The sequence below is a fragment of the Urocitellus parryii genome, chromosome 3 (genome assembly GCF_045843805.1).
Source record: "Urocitellus parryii isolate mUroPar1 chromosome 3, mUroPar1.hap1, whole genome shotgun sequence".
NCBI lineage: Eukaryota > Metazoa > Chordata > Mammalia > Rodentia > Sciuridae > Urocitellus > Urocitellus parryii.
Genome location: NC_135533.1, coordinates 168,985,155 through 169,009,370, shown reverse-complemented (window position 1 = coordinate 169,009,370; position 24,216 = coordinate 168,985,155). Strand labels below are relative to the sequence as shown.

Below are 24,216 nucleotides of genomic sequence, written 5' to 3'. Positions count from 1 at the left end.
TATCAACTTAAATAAAGAACAATATATTCATGGAGAAATAGCAGAGCAAAAGAAAGAGTTTTAGGGTTTTTTTGTTTTGTTTTTTTGTTTTTGGTACTGAGGATTGAACCCAGGGGCTCTTAACCGATGAGCCACACCCCCAGCTCCTTTTTTATATTTTATTTAGAGAATTACTGAGTTGCTTAGGGCCTCACTATGTTGCTGAGGCTGGCTTTGAACTTGGGATCCTCCTGCCTCAGCCTCCTGAGTTGCTGCCCTTAGTTCTTATGTGGACTCTCTGGCTGGTTCTAGGAACCAAATTAACCCAAGGCTGGTTGATTTACTTTTATTAAATTTACATGAGGATCTTTACAAGTGTGAAGTCTGAGAAATGATGAGTGCATGATGCTTTTATACATTTTTAGTCAAAGAACAATACATTTGTAAAGGAATAACGGAACAAGTGGGTTTCAGGATGAGGGTAGTGATTCCAGGCTGACACCAAGATATAAATGGGGACCCATAAGTCAGTGGAAGATGACAGTTACTTCAACCAATGTGTTTATGCAGGTTCACAGAAACCCCAGTTACCAGGCTCTTGTGATCGAGGACCTTTTCCTGCCTTGGTAGGGGAACCTTCATGGCTTTACATAGAAAAAGACAAGTCAAGAATCCCTTTCTGAAGTTATAGTTGCTCAATTATTACAGTTTCCTATGCCAATTTGACATATTGGAATGACAGGTCTTTGACTTCTTCAATAGGAAGTGTGTAGGTGTTGACATTTTATTTTTGGTTTATTTATTTATTTTTTTGGTACCAGAGATTGAACCCAGGGGCACTCTTAACCACTGAGCCACATCCTAACACCTTTTAACTTTTATTTTGAGACAGGGTCTTTCTAAGTGGCTTAGGGCTTTGGTAAGTTGCTGAGGCTGGCCTTGAACTCATGATCCTCCTGCCTCAGCCTCCGGAGTCACTAGGATTACAGGTCAGGTGTGCACTACCACATCCAGCAATGTTGACATTTTACATGGGGCCTTGTTTAGAAAGAAGCATCCAAAAAAAAAAAAAAAAAAAAACAAACCCAAAACCAAAAAACCTGAAGAAAATAAGGGAGTGGACCCAGTGGCTCCCAAGGGGAAGGATCTTCCCGGCCCAGGAAAAGACACAGAGGTGGGGTACACCTGGAGACTGTGGGGAGGCCAGGGCAGCCAGAGCTACATGAGTGAGGGGGAGAATGGGGGGGGAAGGTCAGAGGTTAAAAAGGAGAGTTAAAAAGGAGATTGCAGGAAGGACTGGATCCTGATGGTTGGCTCTGTGCATAGTGGTAAGATCTGTCTAAAATTGAACAGGGTCATTTTGGCTGCTCTGTTGAGAACAGGCAGTAGAGGCAAAGGCTGTAGCAGGGAGAGCCGTCATCCAGGTGAAGGACAGGCACTTTCTCTCCACTGTGCCCAGCGTGCCCCTAGTATGCTTCCTGGCACAGAATGGGCATTCAACAAATATTTACTGAATTAGTGATGTCCAAGTTCCAGCTCTCAGACTGGTTCCCCGGGGGCTAAATGAAAAGGTCTAGAAAAAGAGAACCCAGCTGGGCGCCGTGGAATACGCTATGCTTCTTGTGATCAGAAAAGCGTAAGCTTTCCCAGAAGCTCCTGTAGACTTCCATTTAAATGCCATTAGCCATACTCGGTCACAGCGTCACCCCAAACTGCAGAGAAGACTAGAACAGTGAGAATCTGGAATTATAGCCTCCTTGGTGGAAGGCGATAGAGAGATGGAGTTGGGACTGACCAGTGGGGAGCACATCGAGGGTGTCTGCTGGGGCTCCCCTGAATGACACGGTGCTTGAGGATCCTTGTGTTTCTGGGGCTTCCTCTTCCAGAAGCACCTCTGGGCACCACCGGGTGGAACCTCGGGCGCTGCCTTGGGTGGTCCTATTCAATCTGGAACACTCTATCTTGCTTCTCTTTGCATGTCTGAAGGTGACTTCTTCCCGGAACTGGTGGGCTTTGAGTAGGAATCATGCATCTTCAGCGTAAGTCTCACCCAGGAGACACTTAGAATAACTTTGCCACATTCTCATCAGGACAGTCACGTTCAGCAGGGACATTTTTAAAGCTTGGCTTATGTACCTGTGCGCACACACAGGTGGCGTACCTATCCTTACACCCTATGCCTGCCCACCCACAGGAGAAGGACGGCATCTCGGTCACCCTCAAGCCACCCAGTTAGGGTTAAGACCAGGATGGCGGATGGTGGGTGGGAATGGGAAAGACAGTGGAATGAATGGGACCGAACTTTCCACGTTCCTCTATGAACACACGACCAGGGAAACACCACATCGCGTCCAACCACAAGAATGGGAAGCTAGACTCCATGTATGTGTGATAGGTCAAAATGCCCTCTAGTGTCATGTGTGACTTAAAAGAAACCCGACCAGGATAAACCCTTTCCTCCCGTAGGTCCACCTTTGCTTCAAGCTGTCAGTGGGTGTCCCAAGAGCAGCTCTTGTGGAGCCAGAGGGTTTATTTTCTAACCCATCTCCATCACCTCCAATGAAGGGCTTAGAAAGCCCGAGGCAGGGATTTTATTCTTCAAGGGAAAACAAACAAGCCTGGTTTGTTCTCTAAGTCTTTAAAAACTTCATCGAAAAAAAGGTTAGAATATCTGGGTCTCACCCAGGAAGGGATCCTGGGGAAGGAGAGTGGGGGAACTGCCTGGAGGGGCTGCCGGTGGGGGAGGTCTCTTTACATGACAGCCTGGAAGGGTCGCTGAGGAGGCCAGGCCACAGATGTGGCAGTGGGTCTTGAAGCTACTGTTTGTACCTTGAGGAGCCTAGGGGAGATCTTGGTATGTTTGCTTTCCACATTGTTGTAGAGAAGGTAACATTTTTTTTTTTTTTTTGGCGAGAATTGGGTAATGGTGTGGTCAAACAGGTAAGGAACACAGTTGGCAATAATATGCAGCTCTGGTGAACAAAGCAGTCACTGTGACTGAACAGAATTTGTGAAACCAAAGTCTTCCAGGGCCAGGAGTCCCTGCAGGTGGGCCGGATAAGGAACCAAGAGTCCTTGGGCTGCAGAGGTGGCCTTGGGCACCCCCAGGGCAGAGGTTCATGGGAGTTGAATGGTGTTTCTGATCTGAACCACTGAGCACCTCCCCGCACCCTCCAGTTTTGCTCAGGGTGGTCCTCAAACCAGCAGTCTCAGCCTCAACGGGAGCTTGTTACCCATGTAGAATCTAAGCCCCTGCCCAGATCTATGGAGTCGGAAACTGTTTTTTAAAAATTTTTTTTTTGGGGGGGTATTGGGGATTGAACCCAGGGGTGTTTAACCATTGAGCCACATCCTCAGCCCATTTTATTTTTTATTTTGAGACAGGGTCTCACTGGGTTGCCCAGGGCCTTGGTAAGCTGCTAAGGCTGGCAATCCTCCTGTCTCAGCCTCCAGAGTCTCTGGGATCACAGGCGTGTGCCACTGCACCCAGTCCCAGGAGCTGTGTTTAAAAGAGATCCCCAGTGATTAGTATGCACAGTAAATTTTGTGAAGCGCTTTTCTAAACTGGGACCGGGAATGCTGTATCCCTGCCAGGTGTGGTTCCAAGGCCCAGGTAGGGTGGGCTATGGAGGAGGAACAAGCAGGGCATGGGGCAGAGCCTGCAAACCCTAAAAGGCTGTCTGGGTTAGTACCCTTCCCCCCTCACCATCTGACCTCCTGGGGACCTCGCTCATTGTGGACAGATTAGCCTTTCTCTGCTCAGTGGCTTCCAAAGCAGGCGTTCCCCAGGCTAAGCTCTGCTTATCTGCTCCTCACCTGACCTTAGGTAAAACCGCAGCCAGAATTTTCTGGGCCTAGGAGCTGGGCTACTCTGAGAGGCAGGGCCCCATGGGGCCCTGGAGTCTCCCGGTGGACAGTCCTGGGCAGAATGGAGGACTTGGCAGGACACAGAGGGGACCTGTCCTTCTTTTCCAATTCTGCCAGGGTAGTTTCCTGGGCAGGGCTCAGGATCAGGGAGGGGTCCCTTGGAGAAGGTTTTCCTGGCAGTGAATTCCTCTTGGGGCAGGAGACATGGACGCTCGGAAGGAACAGTGTGGGAGCTCGGGGTCCCCAGCTTCCCAGGGTGAGCCAGGCACCCTGGGGGACCCATTTCTAAGGGAGCAGGTGTGAACATCATGGACAGCCCAGGGCAGCCAGGCGCAGGGGGCTGGAGGAGCCTGGGCCAGGGAGCGCAGGGCGGGCAGTGCCCAGCAGCCACTCTACAGCGCCCTCTCCTCACTGCCCAGGGTGGCGATTCTCCGCAGGTTTTCCCGGACTTTGATAAACTCTGGGGCATGTTCCTCTTCCTTTTCTGGTGGTTTTTCCAGCTGAAGGAGACAGAAGTGGTGGTATGAAGTGGGCGGGGGCCAGGAAGACTCCTGTTCTCATCAGCCATGGGGGTTTGGGCCAAAGGTCCTCCCCACAGAACAACCTGGGGATTGGTTTTGCCACCAGCCTGGTGGACCTGGGGACAGCATGAGATTTATTTTGCCTTACAAAGGCGGATTCAGATCCCTGGCCTCTGGGCCTCCTTCAAATTGGTAATGTCACCTGGCTCAGAGGGCAAGTTATGATCATCAGAGCTAGCCTGCAGTGTACTGGGCTGGCACAGAGGCCGGGGTTCAGAAAGGGAAGCCATTTACCCAGAGTCACACAGCAGGGTGGCAGAGTGAAGGCTTAGGCCAGTGCTTTCTGTTGACCTTCCTCCCAGGCCCAGGAGACAGCCCTGAAGGAGGCGGGGGCCGGGACTGGGTGCCCCCTACTCACCTGGTTCAGCCTCTGCTGCCGTCTCAGCAGCTCCTGCTCAAAGGGGCACTGAAGCCGCTTGGCCTCCAGCTCCTCCTTCTTCTTCTTGATGAGCTGGTTGCGGCGGCGATGCTCCAGGACACGCTGCAGCTCTGGCTTACTGTCCACGCCAAGGCCCCTGGGGTGGGGGGAGCCGTTAGGAGAACCCCTCTCCTTCCCACCTCCCCCAGTCTCAGGGCTACACCTCAGTGACCCTCATCCCACCACCCTCCCTCTGACTGCACAGCCCAGATTTTGGGTTCTTTCTTGATCTTTTTTTAGGACGACTTTCTTTTTTTTTTAATATTTATTTTTTAGTTATAGGTGGACACAATATCTTTATTTTATTTTTATGTGGTGCTGAGGATTGAACCCAGTGCCTCATGCATGCTAGGCGAGCGCTCTACCACTGAGCCCCAGCCCCAGTCCCTAGGATGAGTTTCCAAAGGTAGAAATGTTGGGTCAGGCTTAAAAGAGAGTGGGTACATATTTCCATTTGCCTCTAGAAAAGTTACCCAATGTCTGCTTCCATCAGCAGTGTCCGAGGGCATCTCTTTCTCCCCACCATCACCAGCCAATCTTTCTATTTGAGAATCTGATAGGCACAAAATAATATCTGGTTTCCTTTGTTTCCTTGATTATTAGTTATAGGGAACAGCTTTTGATAGATCTACCAGCCAGCAGTTCTCTTTTGTGAATTCACTGGGCCTATTTTTGTTCATCTTTTCCTTGTGGATTAAGAGATGGAAGATATTAGTATTCTTCTGTAGATACAGCTTCCCCCCCCAATATAATGTATTTATATTATGAATATTTCTCCTGGCTTGTTTTTATGCTATTTCTGATTGTGTTGATGTTTGTCGACATGATTATGGGCTGCAGGTGTAGCTCAGTGGGACAGCCCTTGCCCAGCATGTGTTGAGGGAGGCACTGGGTTAGATTCTCAGCACTGCATATAAATAAATAAAGTTCCATCAACAACAGAAAAAAAAATAAATTAAAAAATAAATTAAAAAAATAAAAGGAATGATCATCCTAAAAGGCAATCATAGAAAATTCTCATGTTACAACAATAAGCAAAACCAAAACCAGCCCTATATACAAAAGAAAATCTGCTAGAGTGTGGGGTTCACACACCTGAAACCCAGAATGGCCATCATGGCCGGCTGTAAAACCAGATCTGGCCAGGAGGGGGAGCTATGAAGGCACTCTTGCCTCCATTCTGGACCCGTGGGCAGGGAGGGGTTTCCCAGGCCTCAGAGGGGAGCCTCAGTCTCCCTCTCCCTATTGATTGTTGAGTATCTCCCAGTGCAGTTATCTTGGACCCTTTCTCTTCTAGAGTCCCAGACCCTCTTTCCCTGCTGGGCACCCATCCTACCGCCTGGTTACATGTCTATCCCCCTCTGTGAGAGCAGGAAATTCCTTCTTGTACCCTGGGTCTGGGTACAGTGCCTGGCACACAGTGTGCTCTCAGCAAATAGATCTGAAGTGTTGGCATGAAGTGGGTGTCTGGGAGGGAGAATAGGGCTTTATTTCTCTCTCTTTTTTTTTTTTTGGGTACTAGGAATTGAACCCAGGGGCACTTAACAACTAACCCACAACCCCAGCCCTTTTATATATATATATTTTGTAGAGACAGGGTCTCAAATAAGTTGCTCAGGGCCTTGCTAAGATTCTGAGGCTGGCTTTGAACTTGCGATCCTCCTGCCTCAGCCTCCCAAGCTGCTGGGATTATAGGTGTGCTACATCTCAACCGGCTAGAATGGGGGTTTTTCAGGGCCCTCTGCCTCTTAGGGGCCCACAGAGGATCAGACCTTCAGAGTCTCTGCTGGGTGATCACGTGAGGCACCCTCAGCCCCCCTCAGCCCCCAGGAGACCCAGGATGGTGGCCATTCCTGCTTTCCATGAGCGGCCGCCCGAGCCCCGGCAGGCTTGCTTGGGGAGGGGCTTGCTTGCTGGGCCCGGGCAACCAGCTCCATCCCTACCTTTTGTGGTTCATGAGCAGCTCACGGTGCAGCTCCTGGTGGCTCCGGGAGGCCTTCACGGGGTTCAACAGCTTCTTGGGCTTGATGAGCTCTGGGTTCCACTCTCTGTACTCTGGCCGGGCCATTAGGCCCCCAATGTCTGCCCGCTCCCTCTGGATCTCTGAGTACATTGAGGCTGCGGAGATGGACAAAGGAATTGGTCAGAGCCGGGTTCACGACCCCACCTGTCCCCGCGGGGCATGGGTTCTCTTCTCAGGTGGATCTTGGTCACTTACCACTGTGACACCCTGACCAGGATACCTGACTTTCTTGTTTTGGTAACAGGAATTGAACCCAGGGGCTGTTAACCACTGAGCCACATCCCTAGCTGTTGGGAGCTGCTCTGGACATGAGCTAGGTACACACCTTTAAGTCCTGAGTAAAGGGGTACCAAACAGTCATTGTGCCCCACAATACATTGCACTTTTATCCCCGCTCAGATAATGAGGCGTGGCTCCAGGAGTGCGCATCACCTGGTGGGGTTGACCTACACTCACCTGTTCCTTTGTAATCCCACCCCTTTGCCCTTTTGGGGATAGAATGTTCCATGGAAACTCCTCTTGTGTGTCCTCTATATAAGAATAAAGAATTCCAATGGCTCACTCTCTTTCATGGACCCCTAAAGTCACAGAGCCATCCCCAGATTTTGAAAAGGTACTTCTGTGTGTTTGTGTGCTTTCTTCACCGTTTTCTTAAGTTATTGGAATAGTCAGATTTGTGAACCCAGCATTAGGTTGCCAGCTCAGATGGATGGCGATACTGAGCCTTTTTTTATATTTTATTTAGAGATGGGGGTCTCGCTGAGTTGCTTAGGGCCTCACTAAGTTGCTGAGGCTGGGTTTGAACTTTCGATCCTCCTGCCTCAGCCTCCTGAGCTGCTGGGATTGCAGGTGTGTGTGTGTGCGGTGACTGGAATTCTCTCCTTTTGATGCCTATTTCCATTCCCAAGTTCCACCGATTCTCTAACGGAATAGTGCTCAGCTACACTCTTTCTTCCCCATATCCTCAGCTCTCAGCATTGGCAAACTACACTTTCATAGCCACGGTGACTCCCGGGCTGTTCACCCTCCCCTTAGTCCCTCCATGCCCCAGCTACATACTTCCCTAGTTCTGCCATCTTTAAAAGAACTAACTGTATGTTGCCAACGTGATAAAGCAGGAAACAGAAATAAACGGTCCAACTTTAGAGAAGGAGATGGCAGGATGAACATTTGAAAAACAAAAACAAAAACAAAAACATACTTTCGTACCCAGCAAGCATTGGGAGAAGGAATTCAGTCCTGTGGCCAGATGGGAAATGAGGACACAAAACCAAGAGTGTCTCCATAACAGAATGACCATGGAGAAAGTATGTGATCATTAAAAAGTCATGCATTCCCTAAATGTTTGAGTTCTTATAATCTGCTGGGTGCTGTGGCAGACACTGGACACGCAGAGGGACACTGAATGACAAGGTCCCCACTCTCACAGAGCTGACACTGGTGGGGAGACAGACAGTAAACAGCACACACGTGCAAACCAATAAAAACAGTTATAGATGTGGCAACAGGCGGGCTCCGTAGAATTTGGTGAAGGACCCATCTCCAGCCAGGTGCAGCGGGAGGGCCTCTCTGGGGAGGCGACATTTAAAATCTGACAGCTGAGATGGAAAGAGGGGGCTGCTTGGGGCCTGGGGAATAGCACTTGTGACTCATGCACCTTGAACAAGCCGGCCTGTTCAGAGAGCACAAAGACACAGTGTGCCCGGGGTGGGGAGAGTGAGTGGCAGAATGTTCAGAGAGAGGGTGGCCGGGTGGGTTCAAGTCTGGGAGAAATCGTGCTTCTGATTCCATTTTTAAAAGGTCATTCTGGTGGAGGAAAACTGTCAGCAGGTTTTGGGGATTGTTTTTTTTTTTTTATGACTTTGGTTTTCTTCATTTCCAGTGAGATGGACAGACAGTCTCTTTGGTTTTCTTCATTTCCAGGAGAGATGGACAGACAGTCTCTGTCTGTCCATCTCTCCCATTAGATTCCAGAGAAAAATCCTCTGACTGGCCATAGGTCACCAGTAGCCAGTGGGTTGACTGCTACAGAGTCAGGCCTCACCCTGGCAGGAAGGCTCAGAGTGAGAGTTCAAAGCCAGCCTCAGCAACTTAGCAAGGCCCTAAGAACCTTAGTGAGACCCTGTCTCTGAATAAAATATCAAAAGGGCTGGGATGTGGCTCAGTGGTTAAGTGCCCCTGGGTTCAATCCCGGGTACAAAAAAAAAAAAAAAAAAAAAAGAGGGACGGTGTTTGTTTAACCTGCTGCTGCTTCCTAATACATCTTGGACAATGGCCCTGAATTTTTATTTGGCACCGGGATCTGAAAATGATGGAATCAGTCCCATTCCCAGGGTCCAATCAGTGGCCATGCCCAGCTCAAGGATCTGCTCCAAGCCCTCTCCCCTCTTCAAATAAAATCACCAGTGTGGTAGGTGAGGCAGGGATGTACCTGGTTCTTTAGCCCAGAGTTGCAGCTGGAAAAATCTGCCTTTGCCTCTCAAGATGCTGAATTAGGTAAACAGCATGGGGTGGGAGTGGGGGGTGATGACAGGGAGAGCTGTGTACACACGCATGTCAGGGGTCGGAAGGGAAGTGCTAGGAACCCCTAGGGCTTAAGAATTGCAGCACCAGCCTTCTTTTTAATTTAATTAAATGAGACTTCTATATAAAGATCTGTCACGACACAGGCTTTTTCTTTTGGTGCCAAGGATTGAACCCAGGGGTACTTAATCACTGAGCCACATCCCCAGCCCTTTCTATATTTTATTTAGGGACAGGATCTCACTAAGGTGCTTAGGATCTTGCTAAGTTGCTGAGGCTGGCTTTGAACTCACAATTCTCCTGCCTCAGCCTCCCCAGCTGCTGGGATTACAGGCGTGTGCCACCATACCTGGTGGCCTTTGAGAGTTTTATAAGTTCCCAGGTGATTCCGATAGCCAGCCATCTTTGCAAATCATGGAGTTAGACAAGGAAATCAAAGCAACCAAGCTTATCTGCATTGGCCGGGAGTCCTTGGGAGCAGGTCTGAAAGAGCACAGTTCTCAGCTGGGGTATGATCTTGGGCAACTCTAACCTCTGGGGGACTCTTTTCGGTAGAATCATGCTGGTTGTACACTGCTGAGCTCAAGGACTGGGCAAGGGAGCCAGTAGGTGACAACTAAATGGAGTGAATTGCATGACTGTAAAATGGGCAAATAATTCTCACTTAATATGCAGAGTGTGCGGCTGACTTCATCTTGCAAGGGTGGGTGTAATAAGAGGTTGGAGGAGAGACCCAGGGCGCCTTGCTGGCTTCTTTCCTGGTTCTGCTGATGACCCAGGAGGTCCTGTTGCTCCCTGCTTGAGGCTCTGCAGAACATCAGCCCCATACCAGGCAAGGCTCATCTGGGATCCCTGACTGCAGGGTGAGCTCATCAGGTTGCTAGATGGGCAAGTTAATATGAGGGTGACAGCTTTGAAGCCAACATGAGTGCCTCCTGGACACCTGTAAAAAGAGGACAGAAAGGGGGCTATACTGATGGGATTCCAGGTCCCAGTTCATCCTGCAAATAGCGGTGAGACCCCAGGCTCTCTAAGGTCTTAATGTCCCCTCTATCTGCCTCTCCCCTCCCTGATGGTTCTGTTATATCTTTGATGGCATCAGTTATAACAAATGACATAAAAACCAGTAAATCAAGATGGTTAAAACAGCAATGTTTCAGAAGAGACAGACCAGGTTTGAATCACGGTGGCCTCCTTTCCTAGCTGAGTGATCCCAGGCAAATAGCTTGACCTCTCTGGGCCTTTATACAGTAGGGATAATGGTAATACCTACTCATGGGGTCATTTGGAAGGTGAAATGATATAACGTGCATGTTGTGCTCGGCCCAGGGCTGTCCTGAAGGGGCTTTGTGATGAGCCCTGCGTGGGCATTTGGTTTAGTTCCCATAATCAGCCTGGGAAGCAGCTGCATTTTAGGTGAGAAAATCAAAGCCCAGTGAGGCCAAGATATGCAGCAAATAAGTGGCAAAAGCAGGATCTTTGGACTCCAAATTCAGTGCTCTTCTACGGTGTCTCTGTCTTCCAGGTGCAAAAGATTTTTCAGTTGAGAAATCGGGGTTAGGCGTAGCCTAAGAAACGCCAATGCAGAAGTAGCGGGAGCCCATTTTATAGATGCCAACGGGAGGACGGTTAACCCACATGAAATTACAAGCATTTGCTGAGGCGCCTGGCTGGCCCCGGCAGCTTTTGGCTTAGACAAAACCCACAGGCCTGGCTGTCCATGGCTGGCCTCTGTTAAGGAGATGACCAGATGGTGGCCTTCCCTCCTTGGGCTGCTGGCCAGTCTCCCCGCCTCCCGCCCCACGCTCAGGGCTGTCCTGGCTCAGCATTTAACAGGGCGGCAGGACAGAGGAGAAGAGAGGCTTGTAAAATAGCGGCCAGCAAGGGAAAAAGGGGCCTTCAGTCCCAGTGACAAGCGTGGCCACTGGATTTCTTGAGCCTTCTCGCCTTTTCCCCCTCAACGGGCCAAGTGCCCATTTGTGTTTTCCATCGGCCGGCCACTGGAGCCCAGTGTATCTGGAGGCGCCTCCACATTTCCTAGCAGCCTCTGGCTGATGCCCAGAAGCCCCTGGACCCCTTTAGGATTTCTTGTCCATTTGGATGCAATGACCCAAGACAGACTCAAAACAGAACTTCCCTTGGCCTCGGTCCATTCTAACTTCCTGATTTGTGAGGAGGTGGTCTGGGTGGACATTGGAATCCATTTCATAGCAGAGTCCCGGGCTGGACCCGGAGGGTTCTTAGGAAGAGTTGTGCAATGTGTTATAAGGTTAAGCAGGGATCAGGCACCAGCAGACCAGGTGTCCTGCTGGTTCCCCAGTGGCAGGAGGCTGGCCATTCCACCTGGCAGGTACTTTTCATCCAGAGAGCTAAGAGAGCCACCCAAGATCTAAGTCACATGCTGGGCACAGTGGTGCACGCCTGGATTCCCAGCAGCTCAGGAGGCTGAGGCAGGAGGATCACAAGTTCAAAGCCAGCCTTAGCAAAAGTGAGGCACTAAGCAAATCGGTGAGACCCTGTCTCTAAATAAAATACAAAATAGGGCTGGGGATGGGTCTCAGTGGTCGAGTGCCCCTGAGTTCAATCCCCCGTACCAAAAAACAAAACAAAACAAAACAAAACAAAACAATCAAAAATTGAAGCTACCTAGAGACATGGGTGCTGGGGCTGCCTCCAGGTCAGAAGCCATGGGGTTTGATAGCAGTTTCAATAAGGACATACATACAATCCTCTAGCACCCGATTTCTGGCTCAGTCTCAGAAACATGTTACAGCCAAATTCACCAGGAAGGCAGGCTGGGTACCATGTAAGTGACCTCACCACGGTGCCATCCCCCAGGGGCTGAGCACCTAGTAGCTGGGTCTCATGAAATTCTCCTGACCGATGGAGGAGGTGGGGGATATCATTGCTCCCTTTGAGACCAAGACACTGAAGCTCAGAGAGGTTATCTGATTTCCCAGCTGATGCAGCCAGTGAATGAAGGTGACAGAATCCAAGCAGTCTGAGTTGTCCGATGCCCAAACCTGTCTTCTCTCAGCTGCGTCATCCAGCTGTTAAGCAAATCCACCGGCCGGGTCCCCCACCCCATTCCGGGTCCCCCACCCCATTCCGGGTGCTGTGTGATCACAGATTTAGGTGAGGTCATTCCCATGCATTAATTCAGATTCCCCCCAAGTATTGAGAAGCCAAAGATCAACAGGAACATAGCCCTGTCTGGATGCCTGCTTTGCCTCCTTTCCCCAAACCTAGAGTGTCAGGGGCACAGTCCCCACGACCCCATAGCATTTCACCGATTTGGGGACAGAGCCCAGGTATCCAAACTCAAAACAGCTCAGCCCGGGGGACACCCGCTCCAGGGCTCCCCAGCCGCGCCCTCACCTCCTCCCTCCCAGGACAGCACCCAGCAGGACCGCGGGGGACTGACCAGGAGAGACGTGGCCTTACTTCTTGCTCCGGGTCCCGGAGAAGGCAGATGGGGAGCGCTGTCGCCAGGTCCCACGCTCCACCGGGAAGTCCCTGAGCGGGAGGAGGGCCGCCTCCCAAGGGCGGTTCTTAACCCCGACCCGGGAGGCCCCTCCGCATTCCTGTTTATTCTGGTATCAATAAAAAGCAACCGTTGCTATAGTAACCGGCTCGGCGCCCCGGGCTCGGCCACTTGCACCGCGATCCCCGCGGAACGCCGCGTCCGAGTCACCCGTCGCAGAGGCCCAAATAAATGCCCATTTTGTCGCGTTGATGGGGACCGTGTTCTGAGCAGGCGGCTCCCGGGAGGAGTTTCCCGGCTGCAGACCCGGCTCGGCCCGCGAGGATCGCAGCTCTTCCCCGGGGGAAGGGGAGCCCGGCTTCCTGCAGCCCCCGAGGAGTTTCTCAGGGGAAAATGGCCTTGGGGTGTCAGGGGTGCAGGGAGGGGAAAGGACACAGCAGTGGCTCAGCACCTGGTCAGGAACTTCTGTGCATTATTTACTCGACACTCTGAACTTTTTTCCAGACCTTGCAGAGAAGCCAGCAGGAGAGTGTGGGAGAGTGACAGAGGACAGTGTCTGGGCCCTGGCAGGCTCCTGGGTCAGTCCTGGTAATCAGTGCCCCTGAGCCTTGGGGCTGCATGTTTGTCCAATGTGGAGAATCACACAGGGGTTGGGAGGTGACAGAGGAGATGAGAGGGAAGGCCGGGCAGACTGTGCTCAGTCAGGACTTCTGCAGAGAGAAAGAGAGAGAACTGGACCCTGCACCAGCAGGTGGCCAACGCCTGTCATCCCAGTGGCTAGGGAGGCTGAGGCAGGAGGATCTCAAGTTCAAAGCCAGCCTCAGCAACTTAGCCAGGCCCTAAGCAACTTGGTGAGTTAATAAAATACAAAAAGGACTGGGGATGTGGCTCATTGGTTAAGGGTCCCTGGGTTCAATCCCTGATAATGCATCCCTCCCCCCCACTCTGCAGGGCCCAAGGTCAACCTGGGTGCTCAGAGATAATGGAGGCCTTCTCCTCATTTCACAATCAGCTTTCACTTGAAAATCTGGAACTTTTCTAGCTTTTGGCACTATCCTTGGTCCCCCAGTGAGGAAGCTGGCATCTACCAGTTAAACTGGGCCTTCACCCCAACTTTATTTTCTCAGCCTTGGTTGGCTGGAAGGTGATGAGGCCCAGATACACATCAAACTTGAATAGAGGAGGCATTTGAAATGCAGTTTTGGTTCTCTCTGGCCTGTGTTATTTGTTTATGTAACAAACATTTTTTTTTTTTTTTTTGCACCAGGGATTGAACCCAGGGGTGTTTAACCACTGAGCGACATCCCCAGCCCTCTTCGTATATTTTATTTAGAGACAGGGTCTCACTGAGTTGCTGAGGCTGGCTTTGGACATGCAATCCTCCTGCCTCAGCCTCCCTAGCCACTGGGATTACAGTTGTGCGTCCCTGTGCCTGGCTAGCAAACACTTCTTGAGGACCTACTGTATCCCTGTTACCATTGGAAGTGCTGCAAATACACTTTGAAGGAGACAGAGAGTATCCTTGTCCTCAGGGAACCCACGTTCAAGGGGAGACACAGACAGTAACTAAAGAGATGCACAAGAAGACATCCACTGTGACATACACTCTGTTGAGAGTGACACTGGGTGAGGGAACAGGGAGGGCCTGGGAACTGGGGGAAGGTAGAGGCTGAGGGAGGCTGAATCACAAGGAGTTGACCATGTGACTGTTACATGGAAGAGCCTTCCAGGGAGTGGGGTCAGCTCAGAGCAAAGCCCCTGGGTGGGGCTTAGCTGGTGTGATGGAAGACCATTGTGCCTGCAGTGTTGGGGGTGAGGGGGACGATGGGAGATGGGTGGAGGCAGGGAGGCCAAGGCAGGTCCTGCCAACCCGACTCTTCTGGGGCCACTGAAACTTAGTGGGCCACAAATCCTCAGGCATACAACAATGTGTGGTCCTTTTTTTCTTTCTAAATTCAGCTTTTCTAGAACTCCTTTGATTGACAGCCTTCCTCACTTCCCACTTTGCCCTGGTTTAACTTCCCATGGGACTTTCTATGTGTTGTCCCACTTTGCAGATCAATGACTCCAGCCTTTCCTGGGGTTTACAAGGGCTTTCCTGAACCAAGCCCCATGCCTGGGGCCCTTGGGGGCACTAAGAGGGGTCCTGGGGCAGGGGGACTTCTGACAGCTTCTTGTCACTGCCTAGAGAAGACAGAATCCCGTAATCCAGGCCTGAAAGCCCCCATGCCAGCGACGACCTCCATTTCCGTGATTTGTGTTCCCCTGATTGGAAGATCCCGATGGCTGCCCCAGAAGAAGGGAGGGCCAAGGAGACCTGAGCAGGAATCCCCCCGGGCAGTGGGGACCCCCGTGCTCCTCCCTCTAATGCCCTTCTCACAGTCCAGCCTGGGTACAAACAGATCAGACCCACCCACCAGACTTGAGGGCAGGGGCCTCACCTTATCTGACTTAGACTTCCTGTCCCAGTACCAAGGTGCTCAGCAACTACGGTGGCCCCGACGTCACCCAAAACACTGGTATCTCTGAGCCTGTAGGACACCACCCTGCTGTGTGGGTCTGCACGCCCGGGGACCAGATCAGCAGTCAATGACCACCATGTCCAACCCGCCCCCCACCAGCGAGAGATGTCACCACACCCCCTGAGGGGGACAGTCAATAAGCATGTCTATTTATTGACCTGAAAGGGAGGTCCCCTACATGTGTAGGGGAAAGTCAAACTGCAGAGTCACATGTAGTATGATTCTACCCCCAACCCCCTGCTGTTTTTCGGTACCAGGGATTGAACCCAGGGTTGCTCAACCACCGAGCCACATCCCCAGTCCTTTTTATTTTTCATTTAGAGACAGGGTCTCACTCAGTTGCTCAGGGCCTTGCTAAATTACTGAGGCTGGCTTTAAACTCTCCATCTTCCTGCCTCAGCCTCCTGAGCCACTGGGATTACAGGTGCGTACCCTGCGCCGGGCCAGTTATGCCCATTTTTAATATGGGAAAAGAGAGGCTCTGGAGAGAATGAGTTCACTCTAGGAAATGGCAGAAGTCAAGCCCCAGGTGCCGCCTCCTGCCTCTACTCATGCGCCTTTCCTGGGGGCCCTTCCATTCTGCTAGAAGGTAAGGCTGGAGTGCAAGGGACCTGGGGATCCGAAGTCTTGCTCACCCCATGATGGGCTGGGGGGGGCCTAGATGCTGAGATCCCTTCTTGTCCTTTTTTAAAAAAATAAATTTTGTTTTTTTATTCAAGGTTCACTTTGCATTTGGTTGGTATGTTTCTTTATCTTATTTTTTATTTTAGCTGTCGACGGACCTTTATTTATTTATATTTGGTGCTGAGAATCGAACCCAGTGCCCCACACAAGCCAGGAAGCGCTCTCCCTCTGAGCCCCAGCCCCTCCCCCTTGTCCTGTTAAAGTCTGATTTCCCAGGGACCAGAGAGGCCAAAAGGATCGGGGACAGTGAAGCCCAGAGGAGGCAATTTTGAGGGGCCCCAGGGAAATTTCCTGCATCCAGTGTGGGCTAGGGCTGCACACTGCAGGGAAAAACCTCCTCCAGTGGCTTTTCTTTCCTTTCTGCCCTCTTGTCGCCAAGCTGAGAGCAGCTCACAGGGACCCACGAGCATCCACAAGAAGTTTCCATAGCAACTCAAAACTTCCTGTATTCAGTTTCAATGTCCAAGGCCTCAATGAGGTCTCTGAGAAGCCACCCACAAGACAGAACCCCCTTCCTCCCCCACGGCCCCAAACACGCTCTGTTGAAAAGACATGGCGGGGGCGGGAGGGGGGAGAAGCCGTGTTGGCAGCAAACCTTGTCATGAGATCTGTGGAGAGATTATTAAAGGACCCTGAGTCCCCAGTACAACAAGTTTGAACTGGGAAGCATTTAACCCAAGGCAGGGACTTCAAGCGGGAACACAGGAGAGGGGGGCGGGAGGGGAAGAACCAAGAGTCCTTTTTTAGAAAGCTAGTCCTCAACCCAGCTGGGATTAGGCTAACTAATTTGATTTCGAAGGTGCAAAAGGACTCTGGGGTGTCCCCCACCTCATATATATTTTTAGGGGGGTACCGGGAATTGAACACAGAAGCATTCGACCCCTGAGCCCCATCCCCAGCCCTATTTTGTATTTTATTTAGAGTCAGGGTCTCACTGAGTTGCTTAGGGCCTCACTGTTGCTGAGGCTGGCTTTGAACTCAGGATCCTCCTGCCTCAGCCTCCTGAGCTGCTGGGATTACAGGTGTGTGCCACCATGCTTGGCTCCATGTACATTTTAATTTGCTTGTAGCCAGATAAAAACAGGGTAGTGGACCTAGGGATAGGCAGAGGGATGTGTGTTGGTGTGTGTGTGTGTGTGTGTGTGTGTGTATGTGTGTGTGTGTGTGTAGAGGGGAACCTGGGCTGACCACAGCTTGTCATATCAAGCAAACTTCCAGAATTCTTGACTGTGGTTGCCAGATGATGCAGATAAAAATGCAATACTCTAGTTAAATTTGAATTTTGAATAAGCCATAAATAATCTTTCATTTTAACTGTATCCCATGCAATATTTGGAACATGCTTACATGAAAATGTTATTCCAACTGGGCATATACCCGAAGGACTTAAAATGAGCATACTACAGTGTCACAGCCACATCAATGTTTATAGCAGCTCAATTCACAATAGTTAAGCTATGGAACCAACCTAGATGCCCTTCAACAGATGAATGGATAAAGAATATGTGGTGTGTATATATACACAATAGAATATTACTCAGCCATAAAGAAGAATGAAATTATGGCATATGCTGGTAATTGGATGGAACTGGAGACTATCATGCTAAGTGAAATAAGCCAATTCCCCCAAAAGACAAAGGCCAAATGTTCTCTCTGATATGCGGATACTAATACACCATAAAAGGCTGGAAGGGAGAATAGAAGCTCATTGGATTAGACAGAAGGGGATGAATGGAAGGGAGAGGGATGGGAATAGGAAAGACAGTGGAATGAACGGGACAGAACTTTCCTGTGTTCATATATGAACGCACGACCAGGGAAACCCCACATCATGTCCAACCACAAGAACGGGAAGTTAGACTCCATGTGTATATTCTATGTCAAAATTCACTCATACTGTCATGGATAACTAAAAAGAACAAATAATTTTTTAAAGCAATTAGGAAATATTAATGGCCCCAAAAAATGTTTTTCTGAAATTCACATTTAACTGGCAGAAGCAGGGCTGGGGGCTGTGCCTGTCCCCTGGCTGCAGAGGACAGGTGCAGGCACCTGGGGAGATATCCTTTGGTCCACGGTGCAGAGAGATACTTTCCTCCCCAGCAGGACCCTGGCCTGAGCTCCGGGTGGGGTGTAGGTAAGACACCTCAGATGGACTTTTACTCAAGGACTGCATAGCTTTCCAGGAGGGACTTATTCCACAGAGGTGACCCTTCCAGTTCCGTGGTTAAGAGCAGGGTCCCGGTGTCAACCGAGATACTGATCCCGGCTCCATGGCTGGACAGCTCAGAGACCTTGTTTCTTCATCTCTGAACCGGGGCAGATTTTTAACCTTTTTTTGGTACTGGGGATTGAACCCAGGGGTGCTTCACCACTGAGCCACATCCCCAACCCTGTTTTGTATTTTATTTAGAGACAGGGACTCTCTGATTTGCTTAGGGCCTCGCTAAGTTGCTGAGGCTGGCTTTGAACTTGCAATCCTCCTGCCTCAGCCTCCCAAGCTGCTGCTGGGATGACAGATATGTGCCATCACGCCCAGTCTAGGAGCAGAGGTTCTTTTGAGGAATAAAGAATACAGGGTATGGAAGGCCCTTTGTACAATGCCTGCCTAGACTTGGGCATTTGCCTAAGTAGAAGCAGTTTTTTTTTTGGATAACCCATGTAAGAGCATTAAAGATTTTTGTTCAAATGAAAAAAAAAATAAGATTAAAGACTAGAGTCACAACAATCTGAACAGTGTAAACCAAACACACAAAAGATGATTAGCAAAGAATGGAAGGAGATATCCCCAAATGTTACCCGTGGCTGCTTGGGGTTAGTGGCATCATGGGTTATATTTCCCCCTGTTTTATTCTCAATTTCCCCAGACAGTTATGGAGGCATGTTTTCATTTCATAATAAGAAGCTATTTTGAAATAATTTGGGATGAACATTTTCCCCAAAGTGCAATATCATTTGATGCACGAATTGAGGCCACTGTTCTTGAAAACAGCCACCCTCTCGGGTTTAATTCTGTTCTTTCCTCCTTGGGGACTTCAGAAAGGAAAGAGAGCTGCTCACCCCTCCACTGAATGGCCAGGTTGGTCGCACACTTCCATGTAAGAGACCCAGGGAAATGGTTCTAGAGGTGCTCAACCTTAGCTTTGGAATTTATTTATTTTTATTTTTTAAATTTTTGGTGCTGGGAATTGAACCCAGGGGCACTTGACCACGGAGCCACATCCCCAGCCCTTTTTATTTTTTATTTAGAGACTGGGTCTTGCTAAGTTGCTTAGGGCCTCAATAATTTGCTAAGGCTGGCTTTGAACCCTCGATCCTCCTGCCTCAGCCTCCCCAGCCCCTAGGATTACAGGCACCTACCTCAGCCCTAGCTTTGAACCTCAGCTTTACCCCAATTAGCTATGTGACCTTAGACAAGTCATGTTGCCATCCCAGCTTCCATTTCCTTGTATGTCCAATAGAGCATAACATGACTCACCTCCCTGAACTGACAGACATGCCCATTGTATTGATATCGATATCCCTGTGCCTTGCATAAAACCTAGTGCAGAGCAGAGGCTGCTAACCCTTAGTGGAATGAATAAATAAATGAGTGAACAGTTGGTGAGATAACAGGTGTATGGCACTGGGTAGAGATTCTGTGGCAATAACAAGTGACCATCATTGTTACTGTTCTCTGAGGATGTGTGGGCTTTGGCATAGATGAATTTAAGTTTGAAAGTGTGGCGCAGGCCTGTCATCCCAGTGGCTTGGGAGGCCGAGGCAGAAGGATCCCGAGTTCAAAGCCAGCCTCAGCAACTTAGAGAGGCCCTAGGAAACTCAGCAAGGCCCTGTCTCTGAATAAAATATAAAATAGGGCTGGGGATGGGGCTCAGTGGTTAGACGTCCCTGGGTTCCATCCTCGGTATAAGAAAAAAAAAAAAAATGCTTTGTAGCCCATAGAAGGTGTGGAAGGTCTCTTCCTAAAAAGCTGTTCAAGTTCTGGCCTCAGTCCTCTCGTCTACGAAATGGAAATGACAACCTGTGTCCTAACAGAATCGTGAAGATTAAATGCCACAATGAACTTCTTATAGTAAGTGCTCCAATCACGGGGCGCTCACTCCTTCAAGGAAGCCTCTGGCCCGCTTCCCGGCTTGTAACCTCGTGTGGTATAGCTAGGGGACCAGCAGGTCGCCCCCCCCCCCCCCCCCCCCCGACCGACTCTGACTTGTCTACTCTGCTGGATGGTCTGGAAGCTCAAAAGAGGCTCGCCCCTGGTGCTCCAGGTCCAGGGGAAGCCCCAGAGGAAGCCCAGGGTCTTCGGATTGGGACCTGCCACCTCCGCAACTTGGTGAGAAGACAAGAACTGGGTGGGGACACTTCGGCAGCGGGCGTTGCGCAGCCATCATCCGAGCCGGGATCTGAAATCAGATTCGTCTGATCTCAGGGCTCCTCCCTTTCTGCCCGCCCGGCTCAGTGGAGACCCTCCCCCAGGAAGGCGCCGCCGGGCCTCGAGTCTTGGCCAGTTCTTGTTTTCGGACTTAAGAGAAGCCTTGTTCCAAGATTTCCAATCACTACTGGGCGGCGGGCTCCCCCGCCCCCGGGACAAGGCGGGTCTTGGGAAGAAACGCTGGGAGTCCCGGCCACTCAGCGCAGGGCACCCTGCCGGCCTCCGCGCGCCTTTGCCTCCTGGCTCTGCCAGCGGGCAGGACTCTTTGCCCAACGCCGAGTGCGGCTGGCCCGTGAGCCCAGGTTCCCTGACACTTAGCAATCACTTATCCCCAGTGGCAGGGATTCCAGTCCGAGGCTGATCTCCATTTTCCCCAAACGTTTCTCCAAGCCCGTATTTGGAAGAAAACCCCACAAACGTTTACTGCGCCCTACTTTCCTACATCCCCATGTTTTTCTAAATTATTTTGACACTGAATATACATTCGCTTACTTCATTTACCGAATTAAAAAAACAAAAACAAAAACAAAACTCTTACTGTCCAGAGTAGAAAATTAATACGTGCTTACTGCAAAGACGAACCACCTGTTACCCAATCCCCATCCTGGGAAAAATAAAACCACCTTGTTTCCTTCCGAATCGCTGCACGCACACGAATAGAAGAAACAGTTCCTCACCTGCCTGTAACTTGCTCTCCTCCTCCCCCTCGTGCAATGGCCCATGGCACAGTGACCGTCCCTCGCCTGAGCGCTCGGAGCTCCGCTGCGGGCGGCTCCCGCGGGGCGCGTTTCCCGCATCCCTGCCCCACATCTCCCACGCGGTCCGACGCCTCGGTGCGCGGGCGGAGTCTGTCGCAGAGATCAGCCGGGAGCCAGAGCTTCGCAGGACTTTTGCAGTGGAGAAACTGAGAGTGGGTATGTGCGCGCGTGTGTGCGTGAGTGTGCGCGCGCGTGTGTTCTCAGATATTGTGAAAAAAAAGCAATCTATCTAAGGACAGATCCCCCGAAAGGATGAATGTAGGAAGAAAAGAGGAAAAGGGGGGAAGGATAAAAAAGTAATTGACAGCAATGACGGAAGGGAAGGGAGGGAGGGCGCAGGGCAAGGATCGAGGACAGACGCGCTCCGCCAAGGGTTGCCCGGGGGGCTGCGCGCCACACGCCGGTCGCTCGCTCCTCCAGCTTAGGAGATAGGGGGCTGCGAGGCGTGGTCCCCACTTACCGGACCTGAGCAGCACCGCCCGGTAGAGCCCGGTGGCCTCGGCGGGGCCCCGTGCCCATTCGCCCAGCCTCTGCGCCATGCCCCGCGCGCTCCGCTGCAGATCCCGCACCGCCGCTGCGCAGCCTGGAGCGCGAGCAACTCCGCCACCGTGACTCGAGCCAGCAGCCCAAACCCCGCCGGGGATCTGGTTACGGCGGAGGCCGGAGGGGCAGGCGTGGAGACGCCAACAGGGAGGGAGGCGACAGGGACACAAACAGGTATCCTTGCCCAGGTATGAGGCGGCGCGCGTGAGCGTCTGGAGGGAGGACTCCCAGGCCCGGTTCCAGCATCCCCGGGAGAACGCCGAGTCCGGGTCCGCCGCCTACTCTTCCACTCTGGATGGCCACCGGCCAAATGGAAAGCTACGCGCGGGTGTGGGATCCCGAAACGCCACACCTAGGCTCAGGTCCCACTAGTTAGTACCTGTGTGGCCTCCCCATTTAGTAACCTCTCTGCACAAGAGCCTCAATTTCTTCATCTGGAAAATGGGGTCGACCATATAGTACTTCTATCACAGGGTTGTAAGGTTGACGGGTGCAGTTTGGGTACCTAGAAAGGACTTAGAAGAGTGGTTGGCACAAAACCAACGGGCGTTTGTTAAAAAAATGCCCCAAGCCGAGCGCGGTGGTGCTAGCTTGTAATCTCAGCATCTCGGGAGGCTGAGACTGGAGGATCCCGAGTTCAAAGCCGATTCTCAGCAATGGTGAGGCGCTAAGCAACGCGGTGAGACTCTATCTCTAAATAAAATACAAAATAGGGCTGGGGATGTGGCTCAGTGGTCGAGTGCCCCTGAGTTCAATCCCTGGTACTTACCCCCCCCCCAAAAAAAAAGTCCCAAAGTCTGAGGTGGGTAGGCAAAGTCAACCAGGTGGTTTCAGAACATGTAAGAAGCTGTCAATTTTGATTATTTACTTTGTGTCAGGTGCTTTGCTGTTTCTTCCAAAACAAAAATGAATGTCAATTGTGTGCGCCCGCCTTGTTTCATTTACTCTCCATAATACCATGAAATAGGGTCTAGTAGCATTCTAATTACACAGATGAGAAGAAAGTGAGGCCCAGAGAGGTTAAGCCACTTCTCTGAAGTCACATAGCTGGAGCTGAGATAGGAATTCTGATGGTCTGACCCCAGGCATCTGCTCTGCTGTTAATCTCATTTACTCTTCAGGACAGTCCTGAAGGGTAGGTATTTCTTGCAGCTTAGAGATGAGGTCATTGAGATTCAGAGAGCTGAGGTGCCTTAACCATTCTTGCCCTTCCAAGAACCCACCCAATTCTGGGACCCTGAAACTTGTGCCCCTGAGAGCTATAGACCCCCACGGAGCTGTCCAGAGTGCTGAATGGCCTCAGTTCAAAGCTGTGTGTGTAGGGGGGTGGGTGGGGGTGCATTGTGAGCTGGCTTTGGCATCTCAGGCACACAGTTCAGTTCCACCTCCTTCTGTTTCTGTGCCCTTTCTAGCCTTGGTACCTGTCAGCTGATCACTTGATGACCAAGTCCCTTTTGACTGGTCCTTGGCCACTATTCAGACCCACCTTCTGCGCTAATTCAAAGGTCCATGTATTTCTCTGCTCCTCAGACACCATGTAGGATCCCAAGGTGACACTGATCTTTGAAGTTCTTATGATTGTCTAGACCGGTCAATGACTGGCCATCAGGGATGCCAGTCACCATGACAGACCTTTGACACTCACTGTCCCATCGCCTGTCTTCAGAGATGAAATGATATCCATTTTACAGTTCGTCTCATGGAATCTCTTCAATGGCTCTTGGATCACTCTACGGTTATGGCCCTTACAGAGACGGGGAGCATCGAGACCACAGAACTCGTTTGTAGTGGATTTGAATCCAGATAGATTGAACACAGCTGAGGGTGAGGGATGTGGAGCAGGAGGAGGGGGCGGGGCCGGGTCCCCCCAGGGGAGACCCAGGCAGGTCTGACTTACCTGAGCCATTTCGTCTCTGCTTCTCATTTTCTCTATGGAATCTGGCTTGCGGAGAGTATCCCTTCTGTGAATGGAAAGAAAGTAGGTCGAGTGAGGACCCTCTGTTCCTGGGTAGGAGAGGGGCGATGGGGTATTCAGAAAGTCCATGAAGCTTTTGGTCACAGAAAGGACTGGCCAGAGTCAAAAGTCCTCTCCAGAGAAGCAAATCACGATAGTCTTTGGAATGTATGCCTGCGTTTATAAGACTCATGTTTTTTTTTTTTTTTAAATACTTTAGTTTTTAGAACTGTTTTACATTTAAAGAAAAATGAAGGGCTGGGGATATAGCTCAGTGGTAGAGCACTGGACTAGCATGTGTGAGGCACTGGGTTCGAGTCTCAGCACCACATCCAAATAAATAAAATAAAAGTCCATCAATAACTAAAAAATATTTTTTTAAAAAGTTTTTTTTTGAAAAAACTTTTTAAAGTTCCTTATAATCCACACTCAATTCCCTTATTATGAACAC

At 50.7% G+C, this 24,216-nt stretch overlaps 1 protein-coding gene across 5 annotated transcripts; it reads right to left on the bottom strand.

Annotated features, from left to right (window-relative positions):
- On the bottom strand, positions 1-21,883 carry Fam107a (family with sequence similarity 107 member A). 5 transcript variants are annotated; one of them, XM_026402038.2, is made up of 4 exons: positions 21,729-21,883; positions 6,789-6,963; positions 4,786-4,942; positions 1-4,346 (listed from the first exon to the last, which is right to left on the bottom strand). In XM_026402038.2, exons 1-4 carry the CDS (start codon positions 21,805-21,807, stop codon positions 4,239-4,241), a joined length of 519 nt encoding a protein of 172 aa, XP_026257823.1. In that variant the 5' UTR covers positions 21,808-21,883; the 3' UTR covers positions 1-4,238. The 5 variants fall into 5 exon arrangements, with proteins under 5 accessions (XP_026257823.1, XP_026257822.1, XP_026257826.1 ...); XM_026402037.2 differs by lacking the exon at positions 21,729-21,883 and adding an exon at positions 21,188-21,392; XM_026402041.2 differs by lacking the exon at positions 21,729-21,883 and adding an exon at positions 12,836-12,919.
- Positions 21,884-24,216: the final 2,333 nt, after the last annotated feature.